At 45.8% G+C, this 27,303-nt stretch overlaps 1 protein-coding gene across 7 annotated transcripts in view; it reads right to left on the bottom strand.

The window, feature by feature from the left end:
- ST3GAL5 (ST3 beta-galactoside alpha-2,3-sialyltransferase 5) overlaps positions 1 to 27,303 on the bottom strand; it is a 155,119-nt gene that overhangs the window by 13,019 nt on the left and 114,797 nt on the right. For all 7 annotated transcript variants that reach the window (XM_044295028.1, XM_044295068.1, XM_044295038.1 and 4 more), the window contains one exon: positions 5,896 to 6,001. In XM_044295028.1, the coding sequence (XP_044150963.1) occupies positions 5,896 to 6,001 (106 nt within the window). The remainder of the gene's footprint in view (positions 1 to 5,895; positions 6,002 to 27,303) is intronic.

Genomic DNA, 27,303 nt, shown 5'->3' with positions numbered 1-27,303 from the left:
TGCTAGGGATCCTGTGGCCCACCCTAGCACGAGCCACCCTGGGGTTCGTACTGGTTTCCCGGCCCACCAAATAAGTCCACTGGAGCCCCCTGCCGATGAACTTAGCTGGTGTCCCCCAGTGGACTTTGAGCCTGAGATTCCGGATTTCGCTGGCAATCCTGGAATCCAGATTCCCACAGTGGGGTTTACTGAAATAGACTATTTTAGTTTTTTTTTCAGTAACCCACTGGTGAATTTGATGGTGGAGCAGACGAATCTGTACGCCCAACAGTTCATCGCTCAAAACCCAGGCTCAGTTTTGGCTAGACCCGGTGGCTGGACGCCGGTCAGTGCAGCCGAGATGAGGACATTTTGGGGCCTCGTGCTGCATATGGGTCTAGTCCAAAAACCCAGTGTCAGGCAATACTGGAGTGGGGACGTCCTGTACCAGACCCCACTGTACAGTATGGTCATGACACGTCACCGGTTTGAGGCCATCCGGAAATGTCTGCATTATTCTGATAATGCAGCATGTCCACCCCGAGGTGATCCTGCCTATGACCGGCTGTATAAGATACGGCCGGTCATCGATCACTTTGGGGCCACATTTCAGCAGGCCTACGTACCTGGAAGGGAGGTCGCGGTTGATGAGTCTCTCGTTGCGTTCAAGGGGAGACTCAGTTTCCGCCAATATATTCCCACAAAGCGGGCGAGGTATGGCGTGAAGCTATACAAAATTTGTGAGAGTACCTCAGGGTACACTTACAAATTTCGTGTGTACGAGGGGCGAGATTCCCGTATTCAACCCCCAGAATGTCCCCCCACTCTGGGTGTTAGCGGGAAACTCGTGTGGGACCTTATGTACCCACTGCTGGATAGTGGTTACCACTTGTACGTGGATAACTTTTATACCAGCATTCCCTTGTTCAGGTCCCTTGCCGCCAGATCCACATTCGCTTGTGGGACCGTGCGGAAAAATCAACGCGGCCTCCCTGCCTACCCCCTCCAGGTACCTATCCCCAGGGGTGAGACCCGTGCCCTTACCAGTGGAAACCTGTTGCTGGTCAGGTATAAGGACAAGAGGGATGTCCTTATGCTGTCCACAATCCACGGTAACAGCACCACCCCAGTCCCTGTGCGAGGTACCACGGCAACGGTCCTCAAGCCCGATTGTATCGTCGACTACAATCGGTATATGGGAGGAGTTGATCTCTCTGATCAAGTCCTCACGCCATATAACGCCATGCGCAAAACCCGGGCATGGTACAAAAAAGTTGCAGTCTACTTGGTGCAGGTTGCCATGTACAACTCTTTTGTACTATCCCGAAGCGCTGGCAGCACAGGGACATTCCTCCAATTCTATGAGGCAGTCCTCAAGGACCTGAAAAAAGAACAGAGTGTGTCACAAGAGGGGGATACGGAAGGACACCACTACTCAATGTGACACGTGCCCCGATCATCCGGGCCTCTGCGTTATCGATTGCTTCAGGGAGTATCACACTTCCATGGAGTACAAAATTTTTATAATCCCCAACAGTTCACTAGAGAACATAAAACACTATGGCTCTCAGACTTTGGAGACACGAAAACAATTTTTCTTTCCCCCAAAAATATTAGTTTTAGTGCAGGCATCCTCAAACTGCGGCCCTCCAGATGTTGTAAAACTATAACTCCCAGCATGCCCAGACAACCTACAGCCATCATCAGGGCATGGTGGGAATTGTAGTTTTACAACATCTGGAGGGCCGCAGTTTTAGGATGCCTGCTTAGTGTCTCTAAAGTCTGAGAGCCATACATATTGGGCATCGTCGCGTGCGTAAAAGTCGTCGCTATAAAAATAACTTTTTACCAAACGCCTCAGATGAACGGTGTTAAAAATATAAAATAAAAACGGTGCCAAAACACCTATTTTTGGGCAAAATTTCTATTTAAATCCATTTTGCCGGTAATAAAGCAAGGGTTAACAGCCAAACAAAACTAAATATTTATTGCCCCAATTCTGTAGTTTGCAGAAACACCCCATATGTGGTCGTAAATGGCTATATAGCCGCACGGCAGGGCATAGAACGAAGGGAACTCCATACGGTTTCTGGAAGGCAGATTTTGATGGACAGTTTTTTTTTTTTACACCATGTCCCATTAGAAGCCCCCCCCCTGATGTAGCCTAGACTAGAAACTCCAAAAAAGTGACCCCATCTAAGAAACTACACCCCTCAAGGTATTCAAAAGTTACTTTACAAACTATGTTAACCCTTTAGGTGTTCCACAAAACTAAATAGCGAATGTAGAAACAATTTTAGAATTACATTTTTTTGTTACATTGCCTCAAAAAAGAGTAATATAGAGCAACCAAAAATCAAATTTACCCCAAAAATAGTCCCAAAACAACAACCACCTTATCCCGTAGTTTCGTAGATGGGGTCACTTTTATGGAGTTTCTACTCTAGGGGTGCATCAGGGGGCTTGAAAGGGTACATGGTATAAATAAACCAGTCCAGCAAAATCTGCCTTCCAAAAACCATATGACGTTCCCCTCCTTCTATGTCCTGCCGTTTAGCCAAATAGTAGTTTACCACCACATATGGGGCGTTTTTGCAAACTACAGAATCAGGGCAACCCATTTTGAGTGTTGTTTGGCAGTTAACCCTTGTTTTACTCCTGGAAAAAATTTATTATATTGGAAAATTTTCCAAAAAATAGAAATTTCAAAATTGTTTCTCCATCTGCCATTAACTCTTGTGGAACACCTAAAGGGTTAACAAAGTTTGTAAACCCAGTTTTGAATACCTTGAGGGGTGTACTTTCTTAGATGGAGTCACTTTTTTGAAATTTCTATTCTAGGGGTGCAACAGGGGGCTTCAAATGGGACATGGTATAAACAAAACCAGTCCTGCAAAATCTGCCTTCCAAAACCCATATGGTATTCCCCTCCTTCTATGTGCTACCGTTCGGCCAAACAGTAGTTTACGACCACATATGGGGTGTTTTTGCAAACTACAGAATCAGGGCAACCCATTTTGAGTCTTGTTTGGCAGTTAACCCTTGTTTTACTCCTGGAAAAAATTTATTATATTGGAAAATTTTCAAAAAAATTTAAATTTCTAAATTATTTCTCCATCTGCCATTAACTCTTGTGGAAGACCTAAAGGGTTAATAAAGTTTGAAAAAACTGTTTTGAATACCTTGAGGGGTGTAGTTTCTAGAATGGGGTCATTTTTGGGAGGTTTCTATTATCTAAGCCTCACAATATGACTTCAAACCTGAACTGGTCCATAAAAAGTGGGATTTTGAAGATTTCTCAAAAATTTCAAAATTTGCTTCTAAACTTCTAAGCCTTGTAACATCCCCAAAAAATAAAATATCATTCCCAAAATGCTACAAATATGAAGTAGACATATGGGGAATGTAAAGTCATCACAATTTTTGGGGGTATTACTATGTATTACAGAAGTAGAGAAACTGAAACTTTGAAATTTGCTAATTTTTCAAAATTTTGGGTAAAAAATGTATTTTTTTATGCAAATAAATTTACTTTTTTGACCCAATTTTAGCAGTGTCATGAAGTACAATATGTGACGAAAAAACAAACAATCTCAGAACGGCCTGGGTAAGGCTACTTTCACACTAGCGTTCGATCGGATCCGTTCTGAATGGATCCGATCATAATAATGCAGACGGAGGCTCCGTTCAGTACGGATCCGTCTGCATTATTTTAGCATATAACAGCTAAGTGTGAAAATAGCCTCGTACGGATCCGTCCAGACTTTCAATGTAAAGTCAATGGGGGACGGATCCGCCTGAAGATTGAGCCATATTGTGGCATCTTCAAACGGATCCGTCCCCATTGACTTACATTGTAAGTCTGGACGGATCCGCACGCCTCCGCACGGCCAGGCGGACACCCGAACGCTGCAAGCAGCGTTCAGCTGTCCGCCTGTCCGTGCGGAGGCGAGCGGAGCGGAGGCTGAACGCCGCCAGACTGATGCAGTCTGAGCGGATCCGCTCCATTCAGACTGCATTAGGGCTGGACGGCTGCGTTCGGGTCCGCTCGTGAGCCCCTTCAAACGGAGCTCACGAGCGGACCGACGAACGCTAGTGTGAAAGTAGCCTAAGTCAAAGCATTTTAAAGTTATGAGCACTTAAAGTGACACTGGTCAGATTTGCAAAAAATGGCCTGGTCCTTAAGGTGAAAATGAGCCTGGTCCTTAAGGGGTTAAAGGGCATCTGTCACATGTTACATGTGCACCGGCAGCTGAAGGCATCTGTGTTGGTCCCATGTTCATATGTGCCGCCATTGCTGAGAAAAATGATGTTTCAGTGTATGCAAATTAGCTTCTAGGAGCAACTGGGGCGTTGCCATTACACCTAGAGGCTCTGCGCTCTCTACAGCTGCCGTGCCCTCTGCACTTTAATTGACAGGACCAGGCAGTGTAAACATCATCACGCCTGCCTGGCCCTGTCTAAGTAAAGAGGGTGAGGCAGCTGCAGAGAGAGCTGAGCCTCTAGGTGTAACAGCAACGCCCCCATTGCTCCTAGAGGCTCATTTGCATATATTAAGAAATCATTTTTCTCAACATGGGACCAACACAGATGCCTTCAGCTGCCAAGCGCACATGTACCAGGTCAGCCAGTGTCATAGGTACAAATCTGTTGACAGATGCCCTTTAAAACAATAGGCCATATTACATAGGGCATCTTATAGGTTGGACAGGCGGCGGATGGGGAAGATTCAGTAATCTGATGGATCCTTTTTCCAGAAAGTGTTGAAGGAGTTGGCCCTTTTATTTGTGAAATGAGCAGACCCTTACTGATGTCTACAAGAAGTCAGAAGACGACTTCTGGTGGAATTCTTCCATACTATGGTGGCTTGCTTACAAGTGAGGAATATATGAGCTGTAGCCCCAGTGCTCATACAATCAGTCCTCGACAGCAGTGTTCCTCAACTCCTGTCCTCAGAATATCCCACAGAATAAATACCTGTGGTAAGTCCTGATGGATGGACTCTAATTATATCACCTGCTCAATACTAAGGAAATCCTGAAAACATGACCTTCAGGTGGGCCCTTAGGACCGGAGTTTGAAGAACACTGCTCTACAGTATATAAAGCCACAGTAATTAACACCCCTTGGCTTTACTCTTTCTTCTCCAAGGATAGCTCCTCTATCCTCTATTGTGCCTCGTCTGAAGATACAAAAGGCTTAATTATATATAAGTGGTAGGCATGAGGAGGTTACTGTTTCACATAAGACGCCTGGGATCCACGTGAGGGATAACAAACAAGCAATCTCCAGGGGCAGGATACAGTATCACACAGGAGGAGGATGGGAGTCACTGGTCCATATCCTGATCATGGTAGCATTACAAAGAAGTCAGCATCATATGTGCATGTTTTCTGGACAATTCTAGCTGATCTTCTGATATCAATCAGCCATACATGCATTGATCTGAAGGATACGCCTGTAAATAGTTAGCAAATATGATTCCTAGTACATTGTCCATCTCCTCCCTCCACTCACTGCTTTTACTTTGTCATGAATGGCGGCAAAAGGAACCCGTCTGTGGTGGTTTTTAACTCCATTTAAAAGGACCCTCACTGGTTGCACATCCATCCATGCATCAGAACTTACTAACCACTTGGGACAGTTGGAATTGGAGCTCCTTTGCTTTGCATGTCCTTTCTATGATCCTTGGGTTAACAGAGTTTTCCATGCAAGTAATAATCAGTGGCAGTTGTCTCAAAGGTACAGAGGAGAACATATACTCACCCTCACCTCACCCTCAATTACTAATATTTCTCAAGTAATTTCGGAGCTGCAATTTGATTGGCTGCTATAGGTGACATCTTCTTATTACCATGAGTTTACACACGTCCCCCAATGTTGACCACTATCTACATGATATGAACAGCGTACAACCTTGATGTGGTTGGGGTCCAGGGCTTGGAGGTCACACGTCTTGGCGTCCAGTCCCACCTTGCAGATGTACAGCAGGCATACCATGCACCCGATGAATAACAGAATCCTAAAGGCAAAAAAAAAAAAGCAGAATGTAATACATAAAACGGCAAGGATACACAGAAAAATAGATAAGTCACATTCTCATTAATACAGAGGGCATCTTCTCTCACTCAACACCTGAAAATTTGAGCCACATTTTTAGTAAATTAACATGGAGGCTGCCAGTAGGTTTGGGGCTTATGCAGCCGAGGTTCATCATCTTAAAGATTATGTTTGGCATAAAAGAACTCCTCTATTAGGCCTAACTCAGACGACAGTCTCCATTCACATGCTATTAAGACTGCACCCGCATAGCAGAGCGGACCATTAAAAGAAGATGGTGCAACCCACACATAAGATTTCCTGCATGGATCTGTGCAAAGAACCTCAAGCATGAACCATTCTTGTCCAGTTTCCATCCAAAAATTCTTCTCAATGAATGGGTATGGAAAGAAAACAAACAGACAGATCTGGAAGCCGTACTGACTCCCACTTACGTCCATGAATGGGCATCTGAATCCAGCTTTATCTGTGAGGAGCCCAAGTCCAGGACATCAGTCGGGTGACTTTGGGTACATGATGAAGCAGAGGACATTAAACCTCACGTAAAGCGATGTGTACTGTCCTCAGCTTGATCTGCATAATGTGCACATGTCCGATGGTGCCCGACTGATATATGAGTTCTTTTAGGATACCATGTCTAAACGGTTGGGGCATTTTTAGTAAGCTAAACCACAGCCGCAAAAGGACACGCTGATAGTTTAGTGGGTCCAAACCTAGAGACAGGTTCATCTGAGAAGAGTTCCTTCTGCCGCCATGCATGTACGGAGTCAGTGGATGAGGAGGAGGGGGAAGATGGATAATGCACTGGGAATTATATTTGCAAACCATTTACCTTCAGATCAATACACATCCTGATGAATCATATTGGAAAACCAGGTACAATTGTCTGGAAAACACATGCAGCGCGCCTAGGGAGACCCAGGAGGAGGGGAGTGCTAGTGGTAGCACTGATAAGAGTGGTAGTAGTTGACGGTGGCTGCCCTCACGCCAACGCTCCCTGCGCCCGTGCAGTGAATGGAGGGGCTCTTCTCTCTTCAGGTCACTCCCTGTTATTCGGGGGTCCCTGCCTCATTGTGGCTGAAGTGCCCTTGGTGTTAGATGAGTGTGATGATAGGGTGTAAGACAGGAGGCCTGGGCCAGATAATGGCTGATGGTGGTTGTGGCCAAGTATACGATCTTTAGGGAGAGATTTATCAAACTGGTGTAAAGTAGAACTGTCTTAGTTGCCCATAGCAACCAATCAGATTCCACCTTTCATTTTCCAAAGGAGCTGTGATAAATGAAAGGCGGAATCTGATTGGTTGCTGTGGGCAACTAAGACTAGGGCTGCAACGATTAATCGATGTAATCGATTATATTCGATAACTGGATTCGTTGTCGACGAATCCAGTTATCGAATAATCGCCGATTCGTTGCTATTCGGGCGGGCGGGCGGTCGCTGCATCTTTATTTTACCTTTTTACAATGACGCTCCCGCTCCTGTAACAGCCAGGCAGAGCGGACGGCGGCGTAACGTCACTCACTCACGTGACACGCCTGCTCCGCCTCCTTCATTCATGAAGTGGGCGGAGCAGGTGCGTCACGTGATTGAGTGACGTTACGCCGCCGTCCGCTCTGCCTGGCTGTTACAGGAGCGGGAGCGTCATTGTAAAAAGGTAAAATAAAGATGCAAGCATCGGGGCCGGGGCTGTTATGGGGAGGGGGGGGGGGGAGGATCTGTCTATGGCACTGCTATGGGAAGGGGGGTCTGTGTATAGCACTGCTATGGGGAGGGGGGTCTGTGTATAGCACTGCTATGGGGAGGAGGGGGGTCTGTGTATGGCACTGCTATGGGAAGGGGGATCTGTGCACTGTTATGAGGAAAGGGATCTTAACAGTGCACATATCCCCCTCTCCATAACTGCGCCACCCACCGATCCCCCTCTCCATAACAGCGCCACCCACAGATCCCCCTCTCCATAACTGCGCCGCCCACAGATCCCCCTCTCCATAACAGCGCCACCAACAGATCCCCCTCTCCAAAACAGCGCCACCAACAGATCCCCCTCTCCAAAACTGCGCCACCCACAGATCCCCCTCTCCATAACTGCGCCACCCACAGATCCCCCTCTCCATAACTACGCCACCCACAGATCCCCCTCTCCATAACTGCGCCACCCACAGATCTCCCTCTCCATAACTACGCCATCCACAGATCCCCCTCTCCATAACTACGCCGTCCACAGATCCCCCTCTCCATAACTACGCCGTCCACAGATCCCCCTCTCCATAACTACGCCGTCCACAGATCCCCCTCTCCATAACTACGCCGTCCACAGATCCCCCTCTCCATAACTGCGCCGTCCACAGATCCCCCTCTCCATAACTGCGCCGTCCACAGATCCCCCTCTCCATAACTGCGCCACCCAGAGATCCCCCTCTCCATAACTGCGCCGTCCACAGATCCCCCTCTCCATAACTGCGCCGTCCACAGATCCCCCTCTCCATAACTGCGCCGTCCACAGATCCCCCTCTCCATAACTGCGCCGTCCACAGATCCCCCTCTCCATAACTGCGCCGTCCACAGATCCCCCTCTCCATAACTGCGCCGTCCACAGATCCCCCTCTCCATAACTGCGCCGTCCACAGATCCCCCTCTCCATAACTGCGCCGTCCACAGATCCCCCTCTCCATAACTGCGCCGTCCACAGATCCCCCTCTCCATAACTGCGCCGTCCACAGATCCCCCTCTCCATAACTGCGCCGTCCACAGATCCCCCTCTCCATAACTACGCCGTCCACAGATCCCCCTCTCCATAACTGCGCCGTCCACAGATCCCCCATAATAGTGTCGTCCACAGATCCCCCATAATAGTGTCGTCCACAGATCCCCCATAATAGTGTCGTCCACAGATCCCCCATAATAGTGTCGTCCACAGATCCCCCATAATAGTGTCGTCCACAGATCCCCCATAATAGTGTCGTCCACAATTTGTTTTAATATGGCCTTTGAACATAATTTTTCAAGTAAGATCATATAAACCTCTCTGTTTTGTAATTTTGTCGTTTTTCCCGATTAATCGTAGAAATTAATCGGCAACTAATCGATTATTCAAATAATCGTTAGCTGCAGCCCTAACTAAGACAGTTCTACTTTACACCACTGTGATAAATCTACCCTTTAGTGCCAAAATTGCACCACAATTCTGTCTCAAACGAAGTCAAACAATAGTTGGCAGAGAGTTAGACTACAGGGGGTCATTCATTAAGACGCAGTTTTAGAGACCAATCTTAACGGGAAGCACGGTGGCTCAGTGGTTAGCACTGGGGCCTTGCAGCGCTAGGTTCAAATCCAACCGAGGACAACATCTGCATTGAGTCTGTATGTTCTCCCTCATAGAAAACTTAGATTGTGAGCCCCATTGGGGACAGTTGGATGCCGGCCAAGTTATGTAGAGGTGCAGGCCTCTACATAACTTCAGCGCGTCCAGCTTCCTAGCCGTCTTACCATTTTCTAAGAGTCTGCCAACCCCACCACACCCCCCCCCAAAAAACCCCCACAAATTGTGGCATAAATAACCATTGCGCCATAATCTGCACTATATAGGCGTATTTCTGATCGCAAATTACCCCCAAAGTGTCTGTCCCTGCACCACATATATCATCCGGTCTGAGCCCCTGTGATAAATCTGCTGCAGGTCTAGACAGCCCCTCTGTAGGGTTAGTAAATCTGCCCGAGTGGGTCGGATATCCTTAACTCTCGAAACGCTCAAACCCCAGCGTCCTAAGCTAACTCTCATAGAAGCAAACAGAGAAAGTTGACCATGAGAGTCAGGCCTCATGCACACAAAACGTATTTCGTTTCAGTGTCCGTTCCATTCAGGTTTTTTTTTGCGGACCGTATGCGGAACTATTCAATGACTCTGTGTGCATTCTGTTTCCTTATGTCCGTTTATACGTTCCACAAAAAAATAGAACTTGTCCTATTATTGTCCGCATTACAGACAAGGATAGGACTGTTCTATTAGGGGCCAGAATGCACACGGATGCCATGCGTATTTTTTGCGGACCGTAAAATACATACGGTCGTGTGCATGAGCCCTTAAACAATGTACACCAGGCCTGACCTGTCATTAAAGGGACAGAACACTTCTAAACTTGCCTTTATTCAGTTTTCCTTAAAGTGTCCCCAAATACTAGAATGGGGGTCCCGGGCCTGTCCATGGCTCCTGAGGAGGAGTCAGAATAAAGCATTGGTCACACATGTGTCTTCTTCATCCACTGAACATCTATGGGACTGACATAAAGAGTCAAATACTTGGCTTTACCATCAGCTCCGTAGACATTACATGGGACTGCAGGATGCCTCGAGACCACCGTTCTATTCGAAAACGTTTATACATGATCCTCACCATTACATAGGGTGTAGATAGGCTCTTTAGGCCCCTCAGGCTTCGTGGCTCTGGTGTGACTGCATCTTCTGCACCTTCTACGGTTACGCTAATGGTCATAGGTCGCAATAACGCCTGTACAGGCAGTTTTACTCCCTAAAAAAATGTCTGATGTGTATGAATACACATGATGATTTCACTGCCATTCATGAGCGCACTAAGCGCAATATTGTTGGTGCCTGAAAGCTCCGCACAGTACAGAGCTTTGCTATTAGGGGCGAGGCTGCCGATTTGCCAGTATCAACGGGCTGCCGTGCCATTGGCTGCTCCTCTCACACCCCCTTCTCCCGCGTGCTGAACACACAGCAGCAACCATTTCATTTATTATGAAAAAGGGCGTTGCGCGCCGCCACCCGCGCCATTGCCGGCTGCTGATGAAAGGAAAGCATGGCGGGAATGGAGTCTCTGCTGGGCAAAGACAATGAGAGAAGGCTTGTGCCCAGGTGATGTCACACCAGAAGTCCCAGCATGCCCTGCAGGCTACCATCTGTTGCTGGGAGCTCCATGTGGAGGTTTATCAATGGAATAGGCTAAAGAAAACCCTGCTTCTGACCCTTATGTTAAATCATAACTTTCATTTGATTGCTCTGATACCTAAACACCTAAAGGAAAAAAAATTTTTATTAAAACCTGCTGTTTCTCTAGATGACCTTATGTCTCGTGGGAACGGCAGGTTCAGTCTGCTGCCATTTTAAATCTCTGTCAGGAGTCAAGACCTATGCACTCGTTAGGGAGTGGTACATGATTCTGCACAACACGAGGTGTTGTCAGTCATCACTAGACTAGGTTACGGAGTTCAGACACGGCTGATATTGTCCCCCGTTTCCTGCCCGACTGAAAATTTCAAAAAGTGACAATAACCTGATCACAGAGTCTCCCACTACTGAGATACCTCCAACCATCAGCTGTAAAATATAGGGAACCTGGCAGGAACTGTTCAAACAAGCACCTATCTCCTCATAGATTGTAAGCTCTTGCAAGCAGGATCCTCATTCCTCTTGTAATTATGGACTTGTCTGTTGCCATGTTATTTATGACTGTACATGAACCTTTGAATTGTGAAATATGTTGACACTATGTAATATTGATTGGACCCTGGCCAAGAATTTACTTGGGCCCCCTTGATCCTGCCTTCCCACACCCTAGCATGCCCTCCACCACAAAACACACACACAAAAAAAATCCACACACCTCGTAGAGTAGTAAACTTCAATGATGATGAGTGGCCACTAGACGTGTTCCTTGGCAGTAATGTAAATACGGCCTTTTTTTCTGAAAAGGCAGTATTTACATTAAAAAGCTTGCAGAGACATGCTATAGACACCAGAACTACTACGTTTAGCTGTTGTGATTCTGGTGACTATAGTGTCCCTTAATATAGAGAAGAAGAAAAAAGAATCAGCACAAAAGTATCAAATAAAATGGCTGTGTCATTATTCTAAAAAAGCAGAACTTCTGACACAAATATATAGTATTTTTCAGATTACTGTACTGTACTACTAACCCCTCCATCCAGCCCTACATACAGGATAATACAGCGCCACATACCTCTTACATCTGAAGATGACTAACTAAGACCTGTCCTAGGTTGCTAATATAGCTTATATGTTTATACAGCTAAACCTGCCAATAACCTTAATACAATTCGTATGTTTTTGTGTTAAAGACAAAAGCAGAGTTATTTACAGGGACTTCATATTTGGATGTCATAAAACTGTTATATATTGTGTTCACAGAAGCAGAAAAGATAATATGCCTTTAAGATTCATTATATAATGTAAGGTAAGCTCAGTGACACAGAAGAAACAACAGAAAGTTAAACTGTTGTTGCTGGGAAGGAGTCTTGACCAATCAGAGCCAGCCTCACACACAGCAAGAGTTTTGACCAAATCACAGCCAGACTAACACAGGGGCTAGGTAGGAAATTCCCCTAGCAGCAGCTGCTAGAATCATTACACCAGAAGAGAGATTCACTCCACTTAGAGCTGTGTTTTATGAAAGCAGAGAGGCCAAAATAGGTATTTAAAACAGTTATATAATGTTCCTACTGTTAATATAGTGATTAGAACTGTATACTGAACCAGTTATATGTGTGTTTACTTACAGTTCCACCAATTGTAAACTACAAAGTTTACAATCCAAATTCAAATTCCATATTGCAATCCAAATTGCATACAACCATACCAGATCATACTCAACCAATCCGCAAATAGTTAGTGCTAACTGCATAGTGCAAATTGAAACCAAATTCAGCAAGTAGAACTATTAGTTAGACTATTAGATCTACCTCTCAGAGAAATCATAAAGTGCTTAAATAACTTAAAGTGAGAGTGCAGATACTGAAGAGAGAAATATATCCACCATTTTATGTTGAATGACACGATTGAACAGTTGAACCACCATCCTAGTTTCCCGCCACTAGGCCCAAAGCCTGCAGCAGCGTATCCAAGCCAGCGCATCGCAAGTCTGCACAGAGCATCGCAAGTCTGCACAGAGCATCGCAAGTCTGCACAGAGCATCGCAAGTCTGTCTGCACAGAGCATCGCAAGTCTGTCTGCACAGAGCATCGCAAGTCCGCACAGAGCATCGCAAGTCTACTATAAGACTGACATTTGTTCCTGCTCTTCAGAATAAGGTCAGAGCTTTCCTTTTATTACTTATCATTGCATATAGGCTTTGGCATAAAGAGATATTTTTTGTGTTCAGAAATAAGAGATTTGAAAGTAAAAACAAAAAGGACAGTTTGTAGTATATGGACTCTAAAGTATTTTGTTTCAATAGTTGGTTTTATTAAAGAATGACATAGGATAAGGTTACAAAACCAGAAACAATATCATAAAAGAGCACCTCACGCAGGAGGTGGTTAATGATAGGTGTAACGTTTTTTGCATGTAGTATCAAACAAACAGGGAAAAGTGAACGGGAGAAAATAATTAAAAAAAATAGATTCACATACATCAGGTAACAAAAACATGGTATCCTTGTGAATGCAAGACTTAGGAATTCTTAGATGTTGCGGAAAGAATGTAACCCAGGCATCTACTCTAAAGTATTTAAAGTAAAAGTAATTTATTTCTGCATTTGTCAGTATTGCCTTTAAAGTGAAAGGTCCTTTAATATTTGTATTGATTGTTATAGCATTTAAAGTAAAATGTGAGCCTAGTATTACTATGCCACTGTTAGATGATGCAAAGATAGATAGAGTATAAGTTGAAGAGCAAGGGAACCTGCCTGAGGTAGAAGAGTCTGATGTAGCATTAGTCTTGCTTCAAACAAATATAGCCCAAGCAGATGCCACGTGCCAGAAAACCGACCCCAAAGATGCAGGAAAATTTGGAGCTTTAAAAAGAGAAAAAGTTCGCCCGGATGTATGATAAGTGGAAATTATACATTAAAGACATTCGTAAAAAGCTAAAGCAAGAAAGTATAAAAAGGGAACTTGAGTGATATGGTAGAGATGGTAGAAGAATCTGAATCAGAGCTTATGGCAGCAACCTGCGGTCGTTTACGCCACCTTCCCAGGATATTGTAACGAACATGGACACATGTACTGCAGTCCCTAAAGATTTAGTAAAGCTCATGGGAGAAATTCCATCTCCAGCTAATTATGATGAAGTTAAAGCAAGAAGTAGATTGAATGAGCTTTTTATGCGAGACTATGCTAGGTCCTTAGGGGAAACTACAATCTCAAGTGTGACTTCCTTCGCTAGCAGAAGTGCCACTCATATATCTGAGTCCTCAAATACTTCAGCCAAAAGAAAGGAATTAGCTGAACAACTTGCTGTCAAGAGAGAAGAAATTGAAATGGAAGCTGCCATCGAGGCACAGCACTGTCAAATGGAAGCACAGCGGCATCAAATGGAAGCTGAATTGAAAAGTCTGAAAAGACAAAAAGAAGTTAAGCTCATAAAAGCCAGACTCAGAGTACACGAAGAGGATATGAATGAGAGTAGTCATAGGTTCATATCTGTACTAAGTAAAGAAACAGACTCCTACTTTCCTACATACTCCCAGGAGAATGGAAGGAAATCTCCAGCACTTAGTGAGGAAAATAAGTCATTATTCTTTCATCCCTGCTCACAAAGACAAAGAGAGGCCTAGTCCAGTGTTAGTTAAAAGGTGTGTGGAGTTACCCTATCTCAACCGGAAAAGAAGAAGAAAGGGACTCACCTAATTCAGAACTAAGTGAGAAAATAGAACCAGACGATTCTATTCCTAGATGCCACGGCAATGCTCAGGAGAATGTTACAACCATTGTCCCTGCAAGACCACAGAAAAAAGCTAGACTTCCCGTTCTGGAACCCACTGTATTTTCAGGAGACGCACTGAAGTTCATAGAGTGGAAGGCAAGTTTTGAAATGATCATTGAGCATCATTGCTTCAGTCCAGTCGACAAGTTATTCTACCTTCAGAGATATGTTGGTGGGGAAGCAAAGAAAGTTCTTGAAGGTAATTTCTATAGAAAAGAGGAAAAAGCCTACAAACAAGCTTGGGGAAAATTAAATGCAAGATATGGTTATCCTTTCTTAGTACAAAGAGCTTTTAGAGAGAAATTTAATAACTGGCCTAAAATAGGTCCTAAAGAACACTTTAGACCCCCAGGTTATGGTGACTTCCTGCAAGCATGCAGCAATGCCATCCCACATGTTCAAGGTCTAGAAGTACTGAACAACTATCTAGAAAACCACAGGATGCTAGCCAAGCTGCCTGAAGAAGTGGCTTCTAGATGGAATAGCTATGAGACTGAACAGTTAGATCTAGGCACGGATAGCATGTAATCCAGTAACATCATCTTACGTCTTAAAATCCTTCAGAAGAAAGGCCTGCAAGAGAAATAAGACGTGCAAGAGCAACTAGCTTTGCAACCAACACGGCAGCTAAAGGTCCAGATATCTACAAGAGCCAGTTCAAAGTCACTACTGGGATCAGTAGAGAGTCAGAACCAACAAATCTTCAGACTACTTTCAAATGTATGTTCTGTGGAGAGAACCACTCCATACACAAGTGCCAACAATTGAAGGAGAAGTCCCCAGATGAAAAGAAAAGGTTTGCACTTGAGAACCAACTGTGTTTTGGTTGTCTAAGAAAAGGCCATGTTACTAAGGAGTGGAAGAAAAAGGCCACATGCAGCGTTTGCAAAGGACGCCATCCTACACCACTACACAAAGAACATCCAAAGAAAGATAAATCTTCAATACCTAAAGATACTGAGGAAGGAAAGAAAGTATCGGTATTCTCTTGCAGAGTGAGGGAAGGAGAAAGCAATGGCACATCAATGGTTGTACCAGTGTGCATTTCAAATCCTAAAAGGGGGAACAAGAAGGTATACGCCTATGCGCTACTGGATGCCCAGAGTGACGTCATCTTCACTTTCATTTTACCTTCAATGACAAGTGACTACAGAACCAATGAAGCTCAAACTCACCACAATGACGGGGAGAGACACATTAGTGAACAGTCAAAGGGTCAAAGTAGGGGTGGGCGATATGGCCTACAATATCTATATTGCGATATAATTTTAAGCATGTGCGATATATATCGCGATATATTGTTTTCTATATTGGGGGGGTGTTTAAACTTTTTATTTTTAATAACTATTAGCCTCCTTAAGGGCTAGAACCCTTGTCATATTCACCCTAATAGAGATCTATTAGGGTACTTTCACACTTGCGGCAGGACGGATCCGACAGGCTGTTCACCATGTCGGATCCGTCCTGCGGCTATTTCGCCGTGCCCGCGGACCGCCGCTCTGTCCCCATTGACTATAATGGGGAAGGGGGCGGAGCTCCGGCGCAGCACGGCGGTGCACGGAGAAAGGCCTCCGGACTAAAATTACTGCATGTAAGGCTTTTTAGTCCGGCGGCTTTCTCCGTGCACCGCCGTGCTGCGCCGGAGCTCCGCCCCTTCCCCATTATAGTCAATGGGGACGGAGCGGCGGTCCGCGGGCACGGCGAAATAGCCGCAGGACGGATCCGACATGGTGAACAGCCTGTCGGATCCGTCCTGCCGCAAGTGTGAAACTAGCCTTAGGGTAAATAGGACTTTACACTCTCCCTGCTGCCCTGTGCTTTGTGCACACAACAGCAGGGAGCTGCGTCCCCTCCCCTCTACACTACCATCCACAGATCCCCCTGCCCTAAACAGTGCCATCCACAGATCCCCCTCCCCTAAACAGTGCCATCCACAGATCCCCCTCCCCCAAACAGTGCCATCCACAGATCCCCCTCCCCTAAACAGTGCCATCCACAGATCCCTCTCCCCGACGCTCACAGGAGTACATTTATAAACTAATCAGTAACTTTAATCATCGTTGATCTCTTTACTGGATACCTTACTCTGTCTTAGCTCCGGTAACAGCAGGCAGTGCGGGCGGGCGGTGCTCACTCACTGACGTCACGCGCCTGCTCCTCCCACTAGGTGGCGCAGGCGCATGACGTCAGGGAGTGAGCGCCGCCCACCCGCATTGCCTGCTGTTACCGGAGCTAAGACAGATATAAGGTATCCAGTAAAGAGATCAGTAATGATTAAAGTTAAAGTTACTGATTAGTTTATAAATTTTCTCCTGTGAGCGGCGTGGCCCTGTATATTCTAACCCCCAGGCAAGCGTCCCTGTCACCATGGGAACGCTTGGGGGTTAGAATATACCATCGGATTAGAGTTTTCACGATCTCACTAAGATCGTGAAAACTCAATGATTTACTGTCAGTCCCTTCCCTCCTCCTCTGTTATCATTGGTGGTCAGCGGCAGCCGCGCACAGTGGGGAGGGAGGGACTCCTCCTTCTCCACTGTGCCGGCTCAGGAGAACATGGTGCGCGCAATCACGGTCCGGCGATATGCACAAAATCCATATTGTGGCACAAATTTATATCGCATATCGCCTATATCGCCCACCCCTAGGTCAAAGGACTGAGAGTTAGAGGACTTCATTCAAACTTCATATTAGATCTACCTCCAGCTTATACAAAAGACGATATACCTCTAGATCGAGATCACATACCTAACTGTGAAACAGCCAATAAATGGGAGCACCTATCTCTCATATCACATGAAATGTCCCCGCTAAAGGAGTTTGGTGTTGGACTGTTGATGGGTCACGATTATCCCGAAGCTTTGGTACCACGAAAGGTAATCACAGGAGGAAAGGGTGAACCCTATGCTGTTCAAACTGATCTAGTATGGGGTGTTGTTGGAGGAAAACAGCAGATTGCAAACTCAAGACAGTTGACAGGATTGTGTCATCGAATATCTGTCCAAGAGTTACCAACTGTAAGTCCAGCAAAAGTAATTAAGATCCTTGAATCCAACTTTGCAGACATAAGTTCTAAAGAAAAAAGTGTATGCCAAGAAGACAAAGTTCGTACACACTCTAGAAGAAAGTATTCAGTAGAAGCAACAAGGTCATCTTGAAACGCCCTTACCTTTTAGAGAGCAACCTCGTCTGCCAAATAACAGAAATCTTGCCCTAGCAAGATTGAAATGTTTGAAGAAAAGGATGGGGAGAGTTCCCAAATTCAAGCAGGATTATTTGACATGGAAGGCATCCTCGAAGGACATGCAGAGAAAGTTAATAACCAACCTAAAGGAGAAGTGTGGTACTTCCCACATCAAGGTGTTTACCATTCAAAGAAACCAGATAAGATTAGAGTAGCATTTGATTGCTCAGCAAAGTATGATGGTGTTGCACTGAATGATCATCTACTAAAAAGGACCAGATCTTACAAACACTCTGCCTGGAGTACTCTGTAGAAAGTATCCCGTAGCGGTGCGACGTTGAAAAAAATGCTCCACCAGTTTCATGGGAAGAATGAAGATAGAGACTTCCTGATGTTTCTATGGTGGGAGGACAGAGATACAGATACAGAGCCAGCAGAATACAGAATGAAAGTTCACTTGTTTGAAGCAGCAACTTCTCCAGGTTGCGCCAATTATGGTATTAAGTACCTGGCCAATCAGAATGAAAAGGATTGCCCATCAACAGCAAATTTTCTGAAGAAAAACTTTTATGTAGATGATGGTCTCATAAGTCTAGAGTCTACAGAATCTGCAATCAAACTAGTGAAAGAAAGCCAAGAGTTATGCGCAAGAGGAAACCTGCGCCTTCATAAATTAATCTCAAATAACAGAGGTACTGGAATCCATCAGTGAATCTGAACGTGCATCATCAATGAAGAATGTAGATCTCAATTATGATCATCTTCCAGTCCAGAACATACTTGGATTGGGATGGAATGTAGAGAATGACAAGTTCTTCTTTGAAGTATCTATTGAAGAGAAAATTGCAACTAGACGAACCATTCTTTCCGCAGTGGCTTCTATATTTGATTGGGATTCTTGGCCCTAGTAATCCTCAGAGCAAAATAAATACTACAAGAATTATGCAGACAGAAGTTGGGATGGGATGAGCCCATACCTGAAAATTTGAGGCCAAGGTGGGAGAGTTGGATAAGAGACCTGCAAAACTTGAGAGAAGTTCGGATACCCAGATGTTTTGTACCTCATGATTTCAGAAAATACAAGAAAATAGAACTTCATCACTTTTCAGATGCCAGTAGTTATGGATATGCTCCTACATCAGAGTGATAGGAGAAGAAAAGATACACTGTTCCCTGGTTTTGGAAAAGGCCAGAGTCGCACCTACCAGTATTCAGACAATACCAAGACTTAAACTGACAGCAGCTGTTGTTTCAGCATCAGTGAGCAAGTTTCTGAGATTAGAATTGGAACTAAAAATAGATGAAGACTATTTTTGGACAGTCTAACAAGTTGTCCTAGGATACATAAACAACGAAGCTCGAACATTCCATATCTTTGTTGCCAACAGAGTGGAGAAAATTCAAGAAATAACAAATCCGGAACATTGGCATCACATTGACACAAAGCATAACCTACCAGACCATGCTTCAAGAGGCCCGAATGTAACTAAATGGAAAAATTAAAATTGGTTCACAGGCCCAGAATTCCTTTGGGAAAAGGAAATCACGCCCAGTAAAGGTTACACAGAATTGTCTATGGGTGAGCCAGAAGTAAAAGTCGTACAAACATTGAGCACTTATAACACAGGAAAAAGCAGCTCTCGCCTGTTCCACCTGTTGTGAGCTCGGATTACAGCCTGGACACGGCTATGTTAGAACTGAAGAAATAGGTACGAAATCCATCTCTTGACAAACAAGTGGTTCTTTATTTGCAGTGCGGTAAAAACTTCCAAAAGACAAACGCAAAAGTAAGTCTACGTGTTTCGGACCCTTGTATTCCGGTCCTTACTCATGACATATATAACAAATAATAAACAGTTTCCTATATACCCTTCTTACACCTATCCACAAAGATTCTGGTGTCACATGATCGGAATACGAAACTGATTGATAAAATCCAAAACACATGATATAAACTCTAATATTCTTCTAACATCTGCATGTAAACAATGCAATAAACAGCAAGAAAATTAATCAATAATATTGTAGTATCAAATCATGTCTTTTATTCAAGCCTATAGGAGAACATTCAAAAAGCCTCTCTATTGAGAAGCTTCCTTCTGTGATCACCACCCCGCAGAGGAGCTGTAACCCTTAAGGCTGAAGTATCGCCCCTATGCACTAGGGCAAAGTGTAGACTAACAGCGGAAACATTTCGTATTTTAAAATGCGGTACATCTGATATGTTTCCTTATTCTAGTATTTCTCTCATTAGTGGTACATCCTACGTACTGAAGCAGACATATCACATGTGATCAGGTACACTGCAAATTTAGTATTGCAGTTCAGATATGTTTTTACCCAAACAAATTTACCATTCGCTGTAGACTCAAAAAATTTGCCGACTTTCATGTGGTTACAGCAAATGCGATTTTTCAGATATGCTAATGAACCTTCAAGGTGCCCAGAGGGGCGTTATTCCTCTCCCCTAGTGCCCAGTAACGCCCCCCTGCAGTGCCCAGCCCGCTTTTATTTCAAGCCCAGCCCGCCTCCTCATAAATAAATTTCCTCCCACAGCCGAGCGGCGTCGCCCCCTCCGCTACGTCATGTAATTTATTCAACAGACAAACCTTGCTTCATGATTTCTTGCGCAGGAAATCTTGCGCAGCCGCAGTATCGCCGACTGCCTGCGCCTGTCCGATCCTACGGCTTCTGAGGGCAACAGCCTCAATAGTGTCACTGGGCATGCCCCGAGCCCAGTGACGTAATCAGAGCGCTCTGGGAGGTTGTAGAGGATGCGCGCAGGAGAGGATCCTCTTCATTCAGCAGTCATTTCCCAGCTAGAAAAAGTGGCCAGCATCTATAGAATTATAGTTCTATATTGTAATTGTAGGTAGATATTATGTTTTGTGTTAACACCCCCCACCTCCAACATAGAAGAGTAATTTTTTTTATATTAAACACCACAATAATGTATAGATGTATGGCCAGATGTTCCCCTCATCTCATGATGTGCCTCCACCACATCCTGTACCCCCACATGTGACTCCATCTAAATCAGTATGCCCCTCAAAATTATCCCCAGATATTCCCCCTCAGAAGCAGTACCCCCAGAAGTTCCCCCCTTACATCATGTACCCCCACCACATCCTGTGCCCCCACATGCGCTCCCCTCAAAATTATTACCCCCAGATTTGTCCGCATCAGAGCATGTAGCCCCAGATGTGTCCGCATCAGAGCATGTAGCCCCAGATGTGTCCGCATCAGAGCATGTAGCCCCAGATTTGTCCGCATCAGAGCATGTAGCCCCAGATGTGTCCGCATCAGAGCATGTAGCCCCAGATGTGGCCCCAACACAGCATCTACGTCCAGATGTTGCCTAGTGTCTGCAGCCTATCAGAGGAACGGGGAAGGGAGACGCCCCTTCCCCCTTCCCTGCCCCGCAGCAGCACTTCCATCCGTATCACTGTCCTGAGGACAGCGATACAGATAATGGAAGCACTCATCTCCCTATGCCCTGCTGCTGCCCCCCACGGCACCAGTGGCCTGCTCCTTTTGCCCCGCGTTAAAGACAGTACTGTATGTAAATAAAGATTATTATGACATGCTCCTCAAACCTGTTCCAAGTGGTGCCAGGTGCGGCCAAAAAAGAATAGATCAATATTGGATCGGTAAGTGGTGTGAGGATGGTGGAACTCTGCCATTGCAGACAACATTCAGATTGACTTGTGACTTTTAGCGAAGTCTCACTCCCACCTTGAAGTGACAAAAGTCAACAACCTAGGATAGAGCCGGGTAAGCACGTCAGATGGCATCAGATAAGGCCATTACCCCCACAGAACTTGCTCTATGGAGTCGTCACGTAACCCATTGAAAAATATATATTTTTTTATAAAAACCATGGTAAAAGTACAATGCAAGCGTAATGTGAAGAGAGCTCAGGTCTCTGCTCTACATAGGGTCGGAGGGTCTCCCGCAGGGTTGCCAACCGTCCAGAAATTTCTGCACAGTCTGAAAAAATAGGCAACTTTTTTCTGTGTCTGTGAAAAAAAATAGATGTGTGAATTTTTGAGGCAGTTTGTACTTGACTAGATTATTTTGGTGGTAATTATCATCACAGCTCACAGTAATTGCTGGTAATGAGTTCTTATCAGTATATTGAGCTACAGACGTGTATTACTTATAGTCGTTATCATTCATTCTGGTTTTCCAATTTATCCGTAAAAAATGTTGTCTGTCCATAATTTTTGAATACGTTATCCAGTAAAAAAAAAAAATATAGAAAAAATTTCCGTTGGCAACGCCACCACAGGGGAGGAATAAGTATTACAGAGCGCCCTTTCTTAGCTGCAAAAATAGAAAAAATAGTCACAAGTTCCTTTTTTAACTGGTTGTGCAATAATAATAATAACATAATTGAGTTGCACGGCTGGTTTCATGCCATGTTCAGCAGCTGAGGGCGAGTGGGGCTGAGACTCCATTCTCGGCAAATTTACAACACTTACCTCTGGTAACAGGACTGCCATAGATGCACCTAATTTATGAAGGAGGCACACGGCACATGATGTGGACCAAAAACGCCGCCTACTGAGGTCTATGGTTCCATGAAAACCATGGACACAACATGGATGCCGTCTGTGGTTCTGACAAATTGTTGCTGGGATATGATGTGGAACTTAATTTTCAGCCTGGCGATGTCTGTGAAATACGGATGAGACACGGAGTACAAAAAAAAAACGGACTCACGGACCAAACATGAATCCTTCATGGGCATTTTATCATCACGTATGAAAAGGCCTTATGCAGAACAGGACAAGCTTTGTAGCTGTTCTTCACTCTGGTCATGAGATAAGGATCCTGAAAGGAGGACCCCAGACGTCCCTTCTTTAAAGGGGGACATATCTTTTGGATAATCCATTTTGTTAGAAACGCCTCCTGACAACAAGCTGATCACAGGGTGTCCTCCTGCTACACTCAATGACCAGCTTTGTCAGGATTCAATTTCCCTACAGCGCCTCCACAGGAGATATGAAGCACTGCACGTTTTTTTTTTCCCATTAAAATCAATGAGATAGCAGGTCCTCTTGAAAACAGATGAGGGTCTTGTCACTCCTTTCCACCTGATATTAAAGGGATTCATGCGGAAATTGATGGTCTATTCTCGGGACAGGTCATCAATATCAGATCGGCGGGGGTCTGACTCCTGAGACCCCTGCTGATCAGCTGTTCAAAGAGGCTGCGGCACTTTGTGAGCATCTAGGCCTCCTCCTAGGTCAGTGACGTCAGGTTCATCGGTCACACGAGCTCCATTCAAGTGAATGCAATACCAAACACGGCCACTATTCAATGTACGGCGCTGTGCTGCGAAAAGGCAGCCGTGCCCACCGGAGAACAGCTGATTGGCCGGGACTCTGACCCTTGCCCATCTGATATTGATGACCATCCTGAGGATAGACCATCAATATGAAATTCCTACATAACCCATTTAAAAATGTGGTAAGAAAGAGAGCGAGACATGGGAAGGGTATGGATGCTTATTGTATTTGCATTGCTTACATACGCCGCAGCGCTGTACAGATTGATATCACATTGGAGTTTCCATTTGAAGTAATAGTCAGCAAGCAGGTCTTACAACATTTCAATATGAAATACGAATTTAAAGGGGTCGTGCATTTCTCTTTGAGGGAAACCTCAATGGACTGCAATATCTTCCCAGAAGGGGTTAATCCACTTTCCCAGTTGCCACAGAATGTGATGGTAATTGCGGCATTGCATAATCATGCCCCCAGTAGCTCCCTGCAGGTTTTATGGTTTTATTGCTTTTTGGGTCTTCTGACAAAAAAAATGCAAGATTTCAGTTCTCAATGTTGACAGTTTTGTCACGTCAGCAGGCCTGACTCTGCAGCGCTCGCACATTTCCTCCACGGATCGGGCTGAGTCTGCAGGAGATCGCATTGACCCTGCGCCTGCTTTTCCGGAAATGTTATCAATTGTCACTGGGGGTCATTTAAACTTATTTTTACACCAGATTTTGGCGTAAAAGTGTAGCACCACCCCCCTTTTAGAACGCACATGACGCACATCTTCCGCCAGAAAAGCCCGTGTAAAAGGGGACCGGTGTAAAAATGACCCTACCCCAGTCTGATGGAAAAATCTGCAACTTCCTAATACAACTGTTTAAACTCTTCACCATTTTCAAGAGCTCTGCTTGCTGTCAATGAATGGACGCATCAGTGTTTAGCCAGTCCTGATCACAGCTGATAAACTTGTGTGCTAAACGCAGCAGCGTACCTCTCTCTTCGTGCCTGGGAGTTTGCTCCAATGTATCAGTGCTGGTAACATGTGTCTGGCTGGACCACACGGTAGCAAACCCTCAGCTGAGAGAACTATTTGGGCGTCATTTATCAACCAATATATGCCACTTTTTGGCGTGTATTAGGTGCAGATTTAGTCGCAAAGGTGTTTTGAGGCAAAATCCGTGACTTTTTCCCCCATTTACGCATATTTTTTGCGGACCCATTGTAATGAATGGGTCTGCATCCTATCTGCAAACAAAAAACACGGAGCGGACACGGAAACAAAATACGCTCGTGTGCATGAGGCCTTAAAGATACCAAGGCACGGACACATCCTCGTCATGGGTTACACAAGACACCGCTGCAGGGGCGAAGATTATCAACCGCTATCATAACAGACACATGGTAACGCTGCAGTACAGGCGGCAGGGATATAGCATTAACCCTGTAGTGTCCATCCCTGAGGAATGCAACCCATCTGCACAGCTTTTTTTGGCATCACTGGAACAGGATCAGATCCAATTGTGTGCCTATTCCTGCCAACCGGATCCAACTGTGTGCCAACAGAACCGGATCCAACTGTGTGCCAACAGAACCGGATCCAACTGTGTGCCAACAGAACCGGATCCAACTGTGTGCCAACAGAACCGGATCCAACTGAGTGCCAACAGAACCGGAATCCAACTGTGTGCCAACAGAACCGGATCCAACTGTGTGCCAACAGAACCGGATCCAACTGTGTGCCAACAGAACCAGATCCAACTGTGTGCCAACAGAACCGGATCCAACTGTGTGCCAACGGGATCAAATGTTTAACAGTACTGCAAGATCTGAGAATTGTGCCAGAACCCTGAAAATTGACTGGCTCAGTGTCTTCATGGCTTTCAAGAGCGCGAAAATGATGACTACGCCCCCCTAGAAACGGAAACTCAAGCCAGCCCACCAAGGGAGTGCAGACTCCTCCCTCTGGGCTCCACCCTCACTTCCTGCACTTCCTGTACTCCTCCTGACAGAGGAGCCAAGGAAGATGGCGCTCCCATCACCCAAGTGGAGAACCAGAGTACGAGGCTCACCCACCAGAGATCCGGGTCTCCCAGCGAGCTGGCCCCAGCGCTTTTGGAGTGTCCCCGGAGGCTGTGAGTTCCTCAACTGTTGGCGAGACAGCCGCCGCTGCTCTAACAAAGATGGCTGCGGTTCCTGAACCAGCTCCCGCGGAAGAGGACATCGCATTTACAGTCCAGACCCCGGAGGCTGTGTATCCCTCTGCAACAGCTGGATGCACCGACAAGACGTCCCCCAAGATGGCCGCCAGCGACAATCCTGCTCCCATGGAAGACACCGCCGACCAAGTTGCCCAGGCCTTGGACCAGTCTGAACTGCTGACGGCAACTGAAGCCCCAGATGACTACCAGGAGGCACCGGAACCGGCCGCGATATCAGGTAGGAGCAGTCGCGCTCCCTGAGGCCCAGGCCGAGTACGAAGCTGCCCCTGCACCGTGCCTGGTGGGTCCCGCCACCGCTAGTAGGCCTGAAGAGGCTCAGTCACGCACGCTTGCTGGTGCAGCGGAGGCGGACGGAGTTTCCACTCTGCCACCCAGAAAGGACATCCCCAAGTCCAGGAGCCTTAACCCAGAGGTCCCGTTGGAAATAACAGTGCATGCCCAGACGGCCTGGGAATACAAATCAGCTATAGAGGAATATGTCAAACAAGTGCTAGATGACCCCCGGCCCGGCGACCCAAAGCTCATCAGGCGCACAGGGACTGTACTATGGTTCGCTGTAGAGAGAGGAGTGGGCTTCCTCCAAGACGAAATATTTGTGGGCCGCCGCTCTGTCAAGCGCCACAACCTACCACAGGCCCGTCACAACCTGTACGCAGGGGATCAAGTGGAGTATACCCCTATGCGCTCCATCCAAGGCCCATTTGCTGCTGGGGTGACCCCGCTGGCCAAACCTTTGTCCCCTGCAGTTACCCCAGAGATAATGAGATACACAAAAAAAGGAGGTGAGTTGAAGGAGTTCAACTGACCAAGGAGTGTGGGAAAGGAAGAAAAAAAGGAGAGCGCCAACCCAAGCTGAGGGTAGGTAGAGATATTATTACTGTCCCGGTGGTGTAGTAGGAGTAGGACAGACAATGTCACAAAAACGGTACTGGAGACCAATCAGTGTGTAACGGGAAGTCTCAGGTAGTACATAGGTCAAAACTATACATAGGTCAAATTATTAGTTAACCACTGGACTGTAATAATGTTAATATATTAGATGTGTGACCACACCTGTGACGAGTACCCCCCCGGCCTATTATACTTGCTCCTGAGGAAGGGGAAACGTTGATCCCCGAAACGCGTTGAGCCATATATTGAAATTAAAGGTGATTTGATCAGAAGCGCTGCTGCCTTGCTGCCATCATTCACTGTGATTCTACATACGATCCTGGCCGGGGGAGGGGGGGGGGGGGTACTCGTCACAGGTGTTATGTGCGTATCCTGTTGACGGCCCCCCAGTGAAGTAAGTGCTTTACTCGATGTCACCCATCCATTTTAATCTTTTGCTTTTAACTTCATGCTATTGTTGGATGGTACCGTTCCACCTTTATCCACATTGTCTGGATCTCAATTTCTGCTGCAAATTCCTCTATTACTCCTACTAGCACCACACTCCATTTATTGCAAGTGAGCCAGGATCCAGGAGTCCGGCCGTCCCCAGGTAGGAGACATCTTTGAGACACTATTGCTATTACCACACAGAGACATTACACCACTCTGACATTCCTAACCTGGGACGCGAGTTACAACACCTTGCAGGGCCCTGTGACTGTACCCTGCGCACGCTGCAATTGGCGTCACGAACAAACAATAGACTATCATCTACACCTGACCCAGCCGTTGCATAATTAGGCGTCAGAGTGCGCACCCCTGTCCTGCTCATCGCAGGCGTTTAGCCAGTCCTGATCACAGCTGGTAAACTTGTGTGCTAACCGCAGCAGCGTACCTCTCTCTCCGTGCCTGGGAGTTTGCTCCAATGTATCAGTGCTGGTAACATGTGTCTGGCTGGACCACAGGGTAGCAAACCCTCAGCTGTGAGAACTATTAGGACGGGGGGGGGGGCGGGGGGGTTGGCGTGTA

This window comes from Bufo gargarizans, chromosome 1, assembly GCF_014858855.1.
Source record: "Bufo gargarizans isolate SCDJY-AF-19 chromosome 1, ASM1485885v1, whole genome shotgun sequence".
NCBI classification, from domain to species: domain Eukaryota; kingdom Metazoa; phylum Chordata; class Amphibia; order Anura; family Bufonidae; genus Bufo; species Bufo gargarizans.
Note: the sequence above shows the minus strand (reverse complement) of the source record. Positions and strands in the feature narration are given on the sequence as shown.